We start from the raw sequence: 16426 nt of genomic DNA, 5'->3' as shown, positions 1-16426 counted from the left end.
ATGTATATTTGATACTATCTGTGAACCTTATAAGGTATCTTACATTTAGTAATGGAGCATTTTGTAGTGTTGAAATGATATACAGATTTATAGAAAAGTTCTTGATTTAAAGGGAAATTTGTTTCATAAGTATTTGTTTTCATTCACTTATTTAATCTGCATTTAAAAAAAAAAGGAATTTTTGAAAGGTTTTGAATAGCTGCTTTGGGTCATGAATAATACAGGCCTTTGGTGTAAGTGTACAAGCAGGACCTTTGACCATAGACCTAGCAGTAGCAAAACATTCTTAATAATCAGTATGGTTTATTATTTTTGTTTTTAAGTCATATGTTTTTTAAAACTTTCTTTTACAGCAAGCCTGTGGTTATGAATTTACCAGCAAGCTACATCGGATGTACACAGATATGAGTGTCAGTGCGGATCTCAACAATAAGTTCAACAATTTTATCAAAAATCAAGACACAGTAATAGATTTGGGAATTAGTTTTCAAATATATGTTCTACAGGTATGAATATGTGTTTCATTATGAGCATTTACTAATCATTTCAAATAGTCTGATACGAAGGATTAATAGATTGATGCCTGATTACCTTTCTTTCAATCAGAATATTATAGCTTCTAAAGTTATATGTTATATTGATCTGGAATGAACCGTGCCTTGATAGTAATGCTGGTGGGTTTTATCAACATTTTGAGGAAGGAGAAAAAGGTGCTTTAGTTGCTTAAATCATTTTATAAACATTTACTTTCAAGTGAGATGTTTAACTATTTGACTTTTCTCCTTCTAGGCTGGTGCATGGCCTCTTACTCAGGCTCCTTCATCTACATTTGCGATTCCCCAGGAATTGGAAAAAAGTGTACAGATGGCAAGTTGGCAGAAAATATATTGGAAGACCTAAGGAATTTTCATAATTATCTTCACGTTATATCGCTTCAAATATTTCTCCAAAGTCTTGAGGGCTCACGTGATATAAAAATATATTCACAAATTATGGTTATTCTGCCTTGTAGGAAGACTGTAAATTATTGTAGTTTCTAATATTAAAACTAAAATGCTAAGGGTGTCAGTTCTTTGTCAGAGCATGTCTCTTATTCTTAGTAAACCTGTTATCTGTCTTAAGTAGTTCTAAATTACAAAAATTTTGATATTATAAGAAAGTTTAGAATCCAGTACTTAAAACAATCATTTTCTAATTTTTCATTTGAATATTGAGCCATCTTTATAATTCATTTATCCCTTATAATAGTTATTTTTATTCTGGGCTGTAATTTAGGTAAATATATGTAGAATGTGAAATATTTTAGAAAAAATAGATTGAAGCTGGAAAATTCAAGTAAAAATGGCTTTAAAGTGTGACTGAATAGAAACCATAGACTTCTTACCCAAAGCTTTTAAAGAGACTGGGGAGACTACATCTTTAACAGCTGTTGAGATGTAACTTGTACCATACGGCTTAGTCATGTAGTCCTGTAGTCATTGTATCAGGCTGCCGTAACCAAACACCACAGCCTGGATGGCTTATGAATGACAGAGATTGATTTCTTATGGTTCTGGAGGCTGGAAGTCTGAGGCCAGGGTGCCAGCACGGTGGGATGAGGGCCTAAGGTGACAGACTTCTTGCTGTGTCCTCACATGGTGGAAGGGGCTAGGGAGCTCTGTGGGGTCTCTTTTATAAGAGCACTAATGCCATAGATGAGGGCTCCATCTTCATGATCTAAGCACTTCCCAAAGGCCCCACCTTCTAAAACCATCACATTGGGCGTCAGGATTTCAACATGAATTACGGGAGACACAAACATTCAGGTCACAGCACTATACAGTTCACTCAAAGTGTACACTTTCAGTGGTTTTCAGTATATTCACAGAGCTTTGCAACCACCAGCACCATTTTAGAACATTTTAATTACCCTAAAAGAAACCCCCTACGCATCAGTAGTCACTCCTCACCTTCCCCAATTCCCTCCCCTCTCCCTAGCCCTAGGCAGTCTGCTTTCTTTCTCTGTAGATTTGCCTGTTCTGGACATCTCATGTAGAGCTGTGTCACACGTGGTCTTTTGTGACGGCCTTCATTCACTTTGCAGAAGAATGTCAAGGTCCATCCATGTTTGAGTCTGTGCCAGTAGTTCATTCCTTTTTATTGCCAAATAATATTCCATTGTATGGAGACACCACATTTTATTTATCCACTCATCAGCTGTTGGACGTTTGGGCTGTTTTGACTTTTGGGTGTGTAAGTAATGCTGCTATGAACATCATGTACAAGTTTCTGAGTGGATGAACATGTTTTCGTTTCTCTTGAAACTGACCCTTTTTGATTATCTCACCAAAGGAGGCTTATCTTTTAATAGTCTTTTACTTGGGCAGTAACTTGAGGTTGTGAACTCAGTGAGTTATGCATATGTTTATGAAGTTTAAAATGAAAATGGTATTTCATTACACTATTTACTAGAGATGTTCACAGTGTGTAGTTTGAATCATCACATTATCTATGTATGTTATTTTTGCTTCTTTCAAAATAAGGATTATAAATCAAGTAACACAGTGTAAGCTCCGGAATCATAACTCCTGATTTTAAATGTCTGTTCTTCCGTTTACTGTGCTCTGTGACTTTGGGCAAATAACTTCCGAATTTTTTGTTAACTGATAATACTGCTACTCAGAGTGTTAATATGAAGATGAAATATGTAAAGCGCTTAGTCTGGTATATAAGAAGTACTCAGTAAATGCTGAAAGTAGAAGTAATAGTTAATAGTGATAGTAGTGGTAATAGCAGAGTAGCCAGGTAGATTTCAAGATACCATACATAAGGTGGACTTTCCGAATAGGAGTCTGATTTAGGACTTTCTGCGTCCTTGAAAAGGCATGATAGTGCAAACCATCTTAGAAACTTCATGAAGAAGAGCATTTGTTTGGATGGGCAGAATATGATCCCAGGGCAGGGGATGGGGTAACCAGGTGTAAAGCACTTTGATGTATTTGTGACCAGGCAAGAGAAAGAAAACTGACCCCTCACCTTTGACAGTCTTAAACCTTATTTCTTCTTAAGAGCCTGCTTTTCCAATCGAAATTAAGGGACAGGGTGGGGGCTGGCAGAACTAAAATCTCCTTTAAGTTTGTTATTCTTCTCTTTCTCCTTGAAATAATTATTTTCCAGTAATTATTGGAATACTGGAATCAACCCCTTAAACTTCATTTATTAACATATGACCTTCCCCCAGGTTCCAGTGTCCTCATTTACAAACAGGAAGTGGGTTCCTTTCTGACTATAAATTATGATTCCAAGCATATCATTCTCTCAGTTTGGACTTTCTCTAATTACCAGTAGAGGGAGTTTGTCCTTACATTTCTCCTAGTAAATCCAAGTTTTCAGTCACATAAGAATGAAAATCCATCTGTGTATTTAATAGTGTACATTTTTTCACATGTAAATTAATTCCTCTTGCTTTAATGATCATCTATATATTTCCCATCTTTCCCTTAAATATAGCTGTTTATCAGAAATCACATCCATTTTACAGGTATCTTAAAACTATGGAAATTAAGCTTTAATTAAAAGCAATTTATTTTGGGGACTTCCCTGGCGGTCCAGTGGTTGAGACTTTGCCTTCCAGTCGGGGCAGCTGGGGACGCGGGTCGATCCCTGGGTGGGGAGCTAGGATCCCACATGCCTTGGGGCAAAAAAACCAGAACATAAAACAGAAGCAATAGTGTAACAAGTTCAGTAAAGACTTTAAAAATGGTCCACATCAGAAAATCTTAAAAAAAGTAATTTATTTTGCACATTAGACCAGTGTATCTTAAATCTACTTTTGTACCTGGTCCACAAACCTGAATAATAACTAAAGAAACATAAGGTAGTGTATATTAGTGCAGCTCTCTGTTTGAAGTGAATAAGCTCATCAAATATGAAACGTTCATTTTTAAGGCCCCTTGAGTTTCAATTAATGCCCTCAAATGGTATTTGAAAGATGCTCTCTGTTAGCCTGACTATTATAACTATTAAGCCTGACTTTAAAATGAGAAGTTTAGTCAAGGTATATTTATTACTAATAAACTTGGATAACACAGTTATTTAATGATATCATTAAGCAAGATGTTATAACTTTTGTCTTTTAATACCAGATGAATTGATACTAGTCTCATTTGGAACTGAATCTTTTTGCTCTTGACTAGCTATGGATATGAGAATCTTTATAATCAGATTTTAAATTTAAGGATAAAGGAATGCTTTCTTTGGCATATTGATATCATCGTCAGTAAAACTTTAATGATAGTACTAGTTGCTAGGGCTATAAAGAGGTAAAGCATGTGCTTTCAGAGCTTGGAATATACATCCTAAAGCTAGTTTTGCACTTACATATTTTATAAAGAGCATTTTAAAGTTTGGTTTTCTCAGTTTCAAAAATGTTTTATTTTGCTTTTGTCCATAGATTCCTTATAAATGTTTCATAATTACAAATTGTATAGTAGTAATTGAATTTTATTGATACCCAGGGAGATTATTAGTCAGAGCATACCTCTGGGATCCTTTTATGACATACTTTGATTTTTTCTTTGTCTAGATTAGGACCAGGCAGAAAATCATAAGTATTCCAGGTGCCAGTCATTTCCTACTTATCCTGCCAAGGGGCTGGTGAATTTGCTCATAGAGGAGAATGCTGCACCATTGGAGGGAAAAAATGCTCAAGTTTCAGCTTCCCAGGACTATCTTGGAATAAATTGCTAAAAGAATTCACTAATTCTCCTGGCTGGCAGCTGTGAACTTTTGTTGTAAGGAGTGGGCATAGTGCAGCTTACAGGTCAAGTGTTGCTGACTGCTTTATTTAAACTTCATTTTGAAAGTACAGAAAGTAAAGTTTGAAGTACAGATAAAAGCTTTAGGTATGTTACATATGGCTCGTCATGCTAAAAGTATGTCCACAATTCTGAATTGTGATGTGATGAATATATTTATTTTTCAGTTTTATATGGAAGTTGAGTTTTTACCTTTTTTACATTCCAGTATCATTTTCTCGCTGTAGATTATGTACTAGCTCTTTAGAAGATATGAACTCTCTATTTTTTGGACTGATGTCCTACATTCAATCTGAGGGAGGAATTTAAAAAATTTTAAAGCTACGTTAATAGAATGTTAAATTTAATTTTTCACAATAATGTCAACAAAAGATACAAAGACAGGCCTCTGAAGCTTTGCTTGTATTAGTGTTTGACTGCATGTGGAAGTTAAATCGTGGAATGTCACTTTTGGAGTGACCACTGATATTATTCAACCCGTCCGTTCAGCAAGGGTATATGTTGGCAAATAGGAGACTAGAAATGAAGTTTTGATTTATATTTTCATGTTGAAATGTATATGGTAGTGGTTTTGGTCAGGGATTTTATTTATAAAGTCCAAATTGATATCATTCAAAATGATAATTTCTGAATTTATACAAAAAGTTAAATTTGCAGGGCTGTGGTTTGGTGGAAAGAACCACAGACAGGGTTTTAAGTGAGAAGAGCTGGCCTGATACTTATATGATCTTTGTCAGGAACTTGCATAGATGTGTTTTCTCATCTGTAAAACGAGTAAATATACCAGATGGGCTCTAATGTCTTCTCTAACATGAATTTTTTTACTTTTTTAGTGTAGTGATAGCCAAGTAAGTTAGGTTGTAGTAGCTGAAAATAATTTGATTCCCTTTTTCTTTTTTACAGTTTGAATTATTTTACAGCCAGCATTTCAGTGGAAGGAAACTTACATGGTTACATTATCTTTGTACAGGTAAAATGCATTCAATTATATCTAGTTTAATGAAATTTACCTGATATAATTATGTTAAAAATTTGGAAAGCGATTTCATAGGCCCTAATTATAGTTGTTGTTTTTTTCCTAATTTTAGTTTTTAACGTTTTCTTCTTCATCTACCTTTCTGGTTACCATTAAAGCAACTAATAATGAAGTTCAAGTGAAGCACTTTTTTTTTTTTAATTTGCATTCCTTTTATTATGAGTAAAGTTGAGCACGTTTTTATATGGTTAAAGTAAGTGCAGCATTTTTAATAGTGTTTTATAATTATGCTACTTATAAAGAGTTTCTGAATTTTATAATGGTTTCCTACATTTCTGTAACAGACCACTTTTTATAGATATTAGGAATTTTATTTAGAAACCCAGACTTGATGAAACAGATATCTTAAAAACCTCTTCTCTCTAGATATGGCAGATATCCTCAAAAATTTCATTAACTATTATAGCATCACAAGGAGACCTAAACATATGATTTTTATTTGTAGTACTGTAGTGAACGGCAGTAGTAAACGCTTTTTCCAGAATGTCCCAATTAACTTCCAGTACTTTCCAGTCTTAGAAAAGTTTAATCAAAATCTAATCATTTCCTTAGCTTCTTCCTGGAGCAGTGGGGTCTACTAATTGGAAAGTAGGATTAATACTTTGAGTGATTGGAGCCTGTATTCAGTTTCTCTAAGCTGCCTGAAGATGTTAGCCAAAGCAAACACTCAGAATTTCTCTACTTTTGCTAAAGCTATGCTTTGAAAAGTACATTGAATCAACTTTCTCTTTGTATAAGAGGGAAAGGATGGCCATGTATGTTAATGTCTCTTAGAAATGGTACAAGAAAATCTGATTAGTTGCCATACCTTTATTTAGGAAATTCACTCACCTAAGAGAAATTTCATCTAAGTAGTTTCTCGTAAGTACCATTTATTTGACTACTTTATATTTGGAATATGATGTCTCATTTTGTTAGTAATACATATTAGTACATAATAATTAGTACATAGTAATACATATCTTTACAAGTTTATCTTTATTGAACAAATTGGGCATTTTAATTTTTTCAGTAGTTTGTGAAATAAAGAGATGTTCATTGATATTCTTAGTAAGTGGTCACTTAGTAGGTGGCCTTTAATTTTACATCTATTGTGAATTTTTTATATTCTCATTTAGTAAATATAATTGATTTTAAGGAAAAAAACATTGCTGGACCAGTGTTTTAATGTATGTGGATTAAGTTTACTTTTACTTCCCCTAAATATCTATCTTGGGGAGTTTAAACTCCTTTGCATTACCTCAGCAATAATTAGTCTGTCTCCTAAAGTAGTTTTAATGAGGGATTTACTATTTTGGTGTTTGGCAACTAGTTATATATTCAGATTAAGATATTATTGGTGAGAATGCTTCTTCGGTGGTCCTGTGTGCTCGTGTTGCGTTACATCAGAAGGCACGTGGTGTCAGACTGTCCCACTGTGAGAGACAGTAAAGTGGCCACTTGGTTGAGGTGATATTTCCGTTGTGAGGAGACTGTTTCCCCTTTTCAATTAGCAGGTGATCTGAGGGGTGACACTTAGGGCCCAAATGAATACCGTCTTCCAGGAACAACTGTATCTGATGGTTGTAGCATCCACTGGTGATCACTGCTTGAATCAGTTATCTTCTTCCTGGTTGCAGATCAGTGATACTCTGTCATGCACTCAGCATTTAGTAGCTGGCATTCTTCTGTAAGAACAACTTTCCCTTAGAGACTCGGTTGCTGATAGGTAGTAGAGGAGTAACTTGGATGAAAGTAGTGTGAGAGTTCTGCCTACTCTTTATTTCTGGTAATTGTTAATTACCACTTCAATTATGGTGGTCTGATTTTTCAATGTATGTATTAGAATGTTTTATTCTAGTTTGGAGTTTCTTAAAGTTTGTCAACCTATTCTGAAGGTTAAATGACCTCTTTGTCATTTTCCTTTTCTGTTTACACAGCAGTAATTAAGTGAATCATCCAGATTTGGGATTTCCTTCCTTGCCCCACATGTTCCTCCACCCTTTCCCCAGTCTTTCCAGCCATGAGCTGAGTAATAAGAGAATGGTGCTGAAAAAAAGTGGAAAGAGGTCCATGTACCCTGACACCAATAATTTATTGAAAAATAGCAAGAAAAAGTCATAAAACAAAACTAACAAGTTTTCCTGTTTTTAAGGGTTGCAGAGTGGATTTGATATCAGTAAATGATACTTAGACCCCTTACTTGCATTGTCTCCTAATGCTCTTTGGGTTCTTGTGGCAAAAGACTCATTCTGTTTCCAAACCCATGGTAGTACATTGCAACATCTGTGACAGCTAGGTGATGGTCCTAGCTTAATCATCTAGGTGCTTGAGGCATTATTTTATACTTGTTTCTGGGATATGATTAAGCAGTCGTTGCACAAATGGTGTAATGCAGTTTACATGATTTTTTTTTTTTTTTGCCTCTCACCACGTTTCCTAAACTTTAATGTTGAGATGAGGCTCTTAAAGTGCTCTTTATACTAATTGTTAGTAGGACAGTCCTAATGACTGTAGTCTACTTAAACTCTACATGAATTGGATATTCCAATTAACTAAACTTCCTTTCATGAAAATTCAGAGATTAGGAATTTTTTCTTTAGGTGTTCCTATCCAAATAATTTTGAAAAATATTTCTGAATATCAGTTTTTAAAAAAATAAGTCGAGGCATAGTGCAAGTTAGAATAAGCATCTGTGTGGTCATAGTAAGCTGGAGAATTGACTTATATCCTTTAAAGTCTTTAATTACATAATGAATTAAATATATATTATTAAATAATAAAAGAAGCACACAATCTTGATCAGAGTTGCTAATTACCACTAACAGGGAGAATGCAGCCTCTGGGGTAAGTTCATGTAAAATACAGCTTCCTTGAGTTAAAATATAGAGCCCTAAAACCAAACCTCATGCTGATATAGTTTATAATTCATTAACAGTCAAATAATGCAGGATGTGTGTGTGTGCTTGTGTAAGAGAGAGAAAGAGAAATACAATCACTAAACCACAACTTTATTCTTTAGGAAGCAGTTTTTTGACTTGCATTAACTGTTTTTACATGTTACAAGTGCATAACTGTTCGACACACTGTTTGTTAACAAGCTCTTCAGTGTGCCGCCCCCTGGGATGGGTAGAACTGTAGTTGGCCTAAGCCTGATGTATCTTTCTAGCTCTCAGGGTAGTGTAGGGTCCAGAACATTGTTATTCCATCAACTATTTCAACAAAATAATGCATCTGCCTGTTTGTCTCTCCTCCCATTTGTGTTTGTTCCTAGAAAATTACTGGGGAGAAAAACATTATTTATGAAACAAAATAGCATTGTTATATTTCGGCAGAAATTATGGTTTAGACACTTTAGTACAGGTGTCCTCCTGTATGCTTGAACCTTCCCTGGGGTAGACCAGATGCACACATAGGAGGCCGTTGCTGGTAGCAGGCTTTCATGCTCTCCCTTTGTCTGTCTGTTTCTCCTCCTACCTCCACCTCCTCTTACTTTTTTTCTGCCCAAGTCTTAGCCTTCCTATTACTATTTAAAGACATTGTTTGAGCTTACTGGTAATGTTATGATAGCTTAACCATGATTTATACTACATACTCAAAACTAAGAGCTGTCCCCTCCATCCCCCCCCCCCCCCCCCCCGCAAACAGATGATTACATTGCTAGCAGGAATAGCTTTGCAACAGTTTAACCAAGAGTTCTTGGTTCACTCTTTCAGTAGAAAATATCTGAAATAAACAGTTATTACTGAGGTAATTTTGGAATGCTTCTTTGAATGATGAGTTTATTGTCACAATTTTGTTTTAATTGTAGGTGAAGTTAAAATGAACTATTTGGGCAAACCATACGTAGCTATGGTCACAACATACCAAATGGCGGTTCTTCTTGCCTTTAACAACAGTGAAACCGTCAGCTATAAAGAACTTCAAGACAGCACTCAGATGAACGAAAAGGAACTGACAAAAACAATCAAATCATTACTCGATGTGAAAATGATTAACCATGATTCAGAAAAGGTATGGGGTAATAGTTCAAGGAATTTAAGCATTATAAATATTAAAGCTTTTTCATGGGATGTTTGCAGTTTTAAAAGTAAGGTTATAATTGTTAATGCCCTTTGTTCTTTGAGAAGCACTCGAATCAGCTACATTACTTCAGGCTCCTTACGGCCAAGAACTTGAGGCGTCACAGAGAAGGCTGTCTAAGTTGGTACTCGTGTGCCCTTTATAGATTGATTTTATTTGTCCTATACTGTGACAGTTTACTGAAAAATTATTAAAGAGTTGACAGCAGAAGGATTCTGGTTAATTGAGGTTTTAAAACTGTAGTCTGTCCTAAATCTTGCTGGGGTTTTTTCCCCCATATGTTTAGTTAATATTTAATTACATGGTTCTGTGATAGGAAATGACAGCCTGTTGATGTCTATTTATACACATATTTAGTATGTGTAACTCCATTTCAGGTGCTGTCACTCTCATGTCCCTGAATTTCAGGACTCAACTAACCCCTATATATACACACACACACACACACATATATATATATATATATATATATATATATATATACACACACACATATATATACATATATATGTATATATATGTGTATATATATATTTTTAATTAATGTGTTTATTTTTGGCTGCATTGGGTCTTCATTGCTGCGTGTGGGCTTTCTGTAGTTGTGGTGAGCAGGGGCTACTCTTCATTGAGGTGCGGGGGGCCTCTCATTGCGGTGGCTTCTTTTGTTGCGGAGCATGGGCTCTAGGTGTGCGGGCTTCAATAGTCGTGGCACGCGGGCTCAGTAGTTGTGGCTCACGGGCTCTAGGGCACAGGCTCAGTAGTTGTGGTGCACGGGCTTAGTTGCTCTGCGGCATGTGGGATCTTCCCGGACCAGGGCTCGAACGCGTGTCCCCTGCATTGGCAGGCGGATTCTTAACCACTGCACCACCAGGGAAGTCCAACCCCCATATGTTTTTTTTTTTTTTTTCCCCCATATGTTTTTAATATCTGTCATGAGAATTAGCAAGCTGATAGTACATTCCTTTTTTCTTTATAACTTTTTTTTTCTAGTAACATGTTTTTGTTTTTAAAGTATGTCTTGGATATTTAAATGGTTAAAAAAGCAACAGATATGGGTTAAATCTCCTGCTTCAGATTATTGTGCCCATAAGAAAAAAGTCTGGTAAATGATGCTTGTTTTAATTTTGGTTCATGGCCTACGACTTATTTCTCTCATGAGTTCATTTTGCTAATGATGACTTTTGTAGCCTATAATTGAACAGCTCTAAATGGCATATATGCTAAAATTCAAATCAAGCTTTTCTTAATTTTGAGAAATGATTAATTTTTCTGACTTCAGAAACTTAAAATATTAAGTTCTTAATATTAAGGTTTTAATTAAGGCAATTAATTATAAGTAAAAGGTTTTAAGTTTAAAATTTTAAGTTTAAATTTTTAAGCTTAAGTGCCTAAAAAGTTAAGTATTTTTCTAAAGCATGTTATTTTTACTGCCCAGAAATGTACAAAATAAATATTGATAGGTTGTTTGCACATTAAATTTTAATTATGAAGCTGGCATTCTTTAATAGAGTTTCTTTGGTTATTATTGAGAAAGTGCCATCTGCCAAGTGCTTCGTGGTCCTGCTGGCGGACAGATTCCACCATATGACATGAGTGGGTTTCTTAAGCCCAATAGAGTTTAAGAGCTAAAAATTGGCTTAACAACTTCCACTTGAGAAAAGTCCACTCGCTTCTGGCAGAGTGAATAAAACGGGCGTTGAGGGGTGATGTCAGAATCACACCGGGGTCCTGAGGAAGTGATGCTTGTGTGCCATTGGAACCAGCTGGCTTCTCTAGTTAGGTTATTTTTAATTGGTATTTTGTTACTGCAGCATTCAAAAAAAAAAAAATTTGGTTGTTTGGTTTTTCAAAATTTGATGGAAAAATTATGAGCCTCGCTATTTCATAAAAATTAAAATGTTAAAATTCTGTTTAAGCCACTGAGCTTGACTCTCGTCAGATTTATCTGGTGGTAATGTATTAAACAGTTGGGCCAGAAAATAGCTTTATTCTAAATCTAAGCTGATTAAAATTCTATCAAGCATAAAATTAGGAAAGAATTGTTTTTTCCTTCATTATTTGACAGAAGACAATTATTTTTCTCTTAAATAATATTTATAATGTAAAAGATTATGAGAGTTGAGTCTTTTTTCCTTGGTCATTATTTAATTTCATGGCGTATTATTTGCAGCAATTGTTATTTAGTGATTTTATTTTTATAAATGTAAATGAATTATTTTTAATTGTAGGAAGACATTGATGCAGAATCTTCATTTTCATTAAATATGAACTTTAGCAGTAAAAGAACAAAATTTAAAATTACTACATCAATGCAGAAAGACACACCACAGGTAAGTGCTTTCTAATGTCATTTCTTTTGGAAATATTTAAGCATTGGACTTTACAAGTGGTAACATTGAGACCAATGCAAAACTTTTCATATCAAAATTATGATACATCTTCTCTGGTTTATTTTTTGCATTGACTAACCTTATAAACAGTATTTTAGATTTTAAAAACAGTAGTATAATGAGTATCTTAGGAAAAAGCTGTCATAGTTTAGTCATATTTGCTCTTTTGTTTTTGTTTTTTTCTCCCAGTTTTAATAATTGCCACACAGCACAGTATAAGTTTAAGCAGTACAGCATAATGATTTGACTTACCTACATCATGAAATGATGATCACAGTAAGTTTAGTGAGCGACCATCATCTCATAGAGATGCAAAATTAAATAAATAGGAAAAAAAACTTTTCCTTGTGATGAGAACTTGTAGGATTTCCTCTCTTAACAGCTTTCATAGGTAACACAGAGCAGCGTTAATTGTATTTATCATGTTTACATTCTATCTCTAATCATCATTTATCTTATAATTGGGAGTTTGTACCTTCTGACCCCCTTCATCCAATTTTCCCTCTCCCCACCCCCACCCCCTGCCTCTGGTAACCACAAATCTGATCTCTTTTTCTGTGAGTTTGTTTGTTTTTGAAGTATAATTGACACTGTGTTAGTTCCTGTTACACAACATAGTGATTCAATATTTCTGTACATTTCAAAATGATCGCCATGACTGGTCTAGTTACAATGTGTCACCATACAAAGATATTACATAAATTACCCCACACTGTACATTTCATACCCATGACTCATTTATTTTGCCACTGGAAGATTATACCTCTTAATCTCCCTCACCTATTTTTCTCTTCCCCTCATCTCCCTTCCTTCTGGCAACCACCTGTTTATTCTCTGTATCTGTAATTCTGTTTCTGTTTTGCTGTGTTCGTTCATTTGTTTTGTTTTTTAGATTTCACATATATGTGAAATCATACAGTATATGTCTTTGTGTGACTTATTTCACTTAGCATAATACCCTCCAGGCCCATCTATGTTGTCGCAAATGGCAAGATTTCATTCTTTTTTTATGGCTGAATAATATACCATTGTGTATATATATCACGTCTTCTTTATCCATTCATCTATTGATGGGCCTTAGGTTGCTTCCATATCTTTGCCATTGTAAATAATGCCACAATGAACATAGTCATATTTGCTCTTAAACTGTATTAAAATATATGGATTTGTTTTGTATTCTTTCCAAAAATTTCTACCTTGAATAGTAATATAATCTCATATTTTTCATTTGTAAAATAATGGAAGGTTTTACAACACATTTTTCAAAGAAAAGTTGTGGAAAATGCTTCTCAAACTTTCCTGTGCAAATGAACCACGTGGGGATGGTGTTAAAATTCAAATTGTGAGCTTGTTGGTCTGGAGTGGGGTCCGACCCCGGGTGAGCCAGTTTGCACAGTGAACATCTGCTGTTGCTTGTTTCACCTCAGCAGCAGTTGTTGTTCTGGGGAAGCCTATTCATATCACTGAAGTTTCCTGATTGCCTCCTATGTGCCACCCTGACCTTGGGCTCGGGGCAGGATGTGAAGGTATCAGAGATGCCAGGCCGCTCCAGGGACTTACTCCCCCATGGGAGACAAATGTTAATCAATTGCTGTTAAATTTGAACCCTAAAATGTTCAAGATCTCATTTTCCTGCAGGCTAATGATAATAATTTGTAATATGGATTGTATTTTCTCTTTTAAAAGCTGTTATGAGATCCCTACTGATGTGGCATTGCCTGCTTGTGCCTCTCCTCCACTGTCTTTCCTTGAGCTCCATGCAGAGAGGCCCTTGTGGCCCATCCTTGCTGGCTTCTCTGCTGGAGTCAAATGGAGCCCTTCACAGCTCTTGCCCTTGAAGCCTGCTCCAGTGTGCCCTTGGAGCCAGTTACTAAAGTCTACAAGCTTTGTGGTATAAGTTTTTACTCATTGATAGGACAGCAGTCTTGAAAACTATTACTCTGTGTCACTGAAGTTCTCCTTTATTGACTACTTACACTGAGTACAATGTACAGTAGTGTTCATTTTTTAAAAAATAACCTTCCAACTTTAAGTTAAGAAATTATACATAACTCACTGTAAATATTCTTTTGGTAATGGTTATGTTATATTGGGCACATAATCGTATAATTTGATTCTCAGTATTGATTGGAGATTTATTTAAGCTCACAAATAAAATGAGTTAAAAACAAGTGCAGTGACTTCATGTCTCATTGGCTTTTTTTGTCCTTGTAAAACAGGAAATGGAGCAGACGAGAAGTGCTGTAGATGAAGATCGAAAAATGTACCTCCAAGCTGCTATAGTTCGTATCATGAAAGCACGGAAAGTACTTCGGCATAATGCCCTTATTCAGGAGGTAAAAGGGGGAAAAGTCCTCAAGACTTCTTGGGGCAGAGGGTATTAGGATTAGGAATGTTTCTTTGTGAAGATGTTACAGAAATAATACGACTCCCAAATAACATAAAAAAATGCTTCATTACTTAAAGAGAACAGTACTCACTTAAAATTTCAGTATTAAATTCGTGTTTGAATTTAGAGGTCTAAGCCTCACCGATTCAGTCTTGTGTCCAGTTATTGAAGGACGTGGACCACATCACACACTCACTCATTCCATGAACACACGAGCATCTACCATGTGTGGAGCCCTGTGCTGGTCACCATGGGGTGCAGAGCAGCTCAGGAGGTGGCTCCTGCTGTTTTGGAGTTCAGTCTAGTAGGGAAGAAACACGTTATTGAAATAATATGGGAGTAAATATAAAATTACACTCACAGGCAACAAAGAAAAGGTATACAGTAGCATGAGAATGTGTATAAAGGTCTTGACTTGGGGATGTGGCTGAAAGCTTTCCTGAGCAGGTGTTACTTCAGCTAAGAGCTGAAAGTTGAGTAGAGGTTAAGTGGAAGCTTGAGGGGTGTATATGAGTAGTTAGATAGATGAATTAGTTTATGGTTTAATTTAGTTATATATGACTAGTATTAGATTTTGCTGTATCCGTGTTCTTCACAGTTTTTATCCCTTCACAACATAAAGGTTGGGCTTTTTCCTTCGTTTGCATAAAAAGTTATTTGCTCCAGTGCCCTCCTGGTGACAAGAGCACTTTAACATCCATGTCTCTCCCACAGGTGATTAGCCAGTCAAGAGCTCGGTTTAACCCTAGTATCAGCATGATTAAGAAGTGTATTGAAGTTCTGATAGACAAACAGTACATCGAACGCAGCCAGGCGTCAGCAGATGAGTACAGCTACGTAGCGTGACGCGCGCTCCCCCAGTGTGGATGTGAGAAGGTCATTGCCGTCGCCATCCGGTGTGTCCTGTGGGAGAAAGCAGGCCTGTGCCTCCATAATTTGGCCATTTGGCAGCCCCTGTTTCTCTGCTGTTTACAACATCACCAGTGCCACGTCATGAGCGTCAGAGAAAATGCCTAGAGATATTTCAAGCTCATGTCATTATGACATTTCTTAAAACTTTATTAAAAAAGAATGAGTGAAGTATTGCTGAAATGTGGAAATTTGGCTGGGTACCATGCTTTTTCTCCCCTTCACGTTTGCAGTTGATGTTTTTTTTTTTTTTTTAAATGTATCTTAAAGGACATAAGATAAAAAACTTAAATATTGTAATATGACAGATAACCTAATAATTGTATCTACATTAAAATGACAAACATGATATTGCTGCTTGTCAAATAAAAAAATAAAGAAATAGAATGCCTTTTTTATGTGGATGGAGTATCACAAAATAATACATATAAATGTCTGTGAGTTTTCAAAGCAGCTCATGCAGCTTTAGTTGCATTTGTATCTGAACAGTGTAATTCACTTATACTCCTACATGAAAAACGTCTAGATTGTTGTTTTTGAATGCATAAAGATGCATTCAGCATAAAGAATGTTTTATTTTTATGGATTAGAACTACATTGGATTTGAGCGTTTTGAATAGTGAGGATTTAATTCCATCAAGAGTTTCTGGTGGTGTCCTGCTGCAGCTCAGAACCAAAAGTGAGGGGAATGTGTGTGACCTCACATCTGGCTCAGAAAGAGCTGTCATTCAAAGGTTGTCTTACTTTTGTTTCCACAGTATGTCATTTCTAATGTAGACTAATGCCCCACCTCTGCTGCTTTCCCTTCTCCCTTCCTCTGGGTTGTAGGTGATCTTGTGGCCCC

At 35.7% G+C, this 16426-nt stretch overlaps 1 protein-coding gene across 6 annotated transcripts in view; it reads left to right on the top strand.

Moving 5' to 3' along the window:
* CUL2 (cullin 2) overlaps positions 1–15973 on the top strand; it is an 82541-nt gene extending 66568 nt beyond the window's left edge. For all 6 annotated transcript variants that reach the window (XM_036843709.1, XM_036843708.1, XM_036843704.1 and 3 more), the window contains 7 exons: positions 354–506; positions 790–867; positions 5700–5766; positions 9623–9825; positions 12123–12224; positions 14504–14620; positions 15388–15973. In XM_036843709.1, coding sequence (XP_036699604.1) covers positions 354–506; positions 790–867; positions 5700–5766; positions 9623–9825; positions 12123–12224; positions 14504–14620; positions 15388–15519 — 852 coding nt within the window. In that variant the 3' untranslated portion in view covers positions 15520–15973. The remainder of the gene's footprint in view (positions 1–353; positions 507–789; positions 868–5699; positions 5767–9622; positions 9826–12122; positions 12225–14503; positions 14621–15387) is intronic.
* The last annotated feature ends 453 nt before the right edge of the window (positions 15974–16426 follow it).

This window comes from Balaenoptera musculus, chromosome 2 (assembly GCF_009873245.2).
Source record: "Balaenoptera musculus isolate JJ_BM4_2016_0621 chromosome 2, mBalMus1.pri.v3, whole genome shotgun sequence".
NCBI classification, from domain to species: domain Eukaryota; kingdom Metazoa; phylum Chordata; class Mammalia; order Artiodactyla; family Balaenopteridae; genus Balaenoptera; species Balaenoptera musculus.
This window is presented reverse-complemented; position numbering and strand designations above follow the sequence as displayed.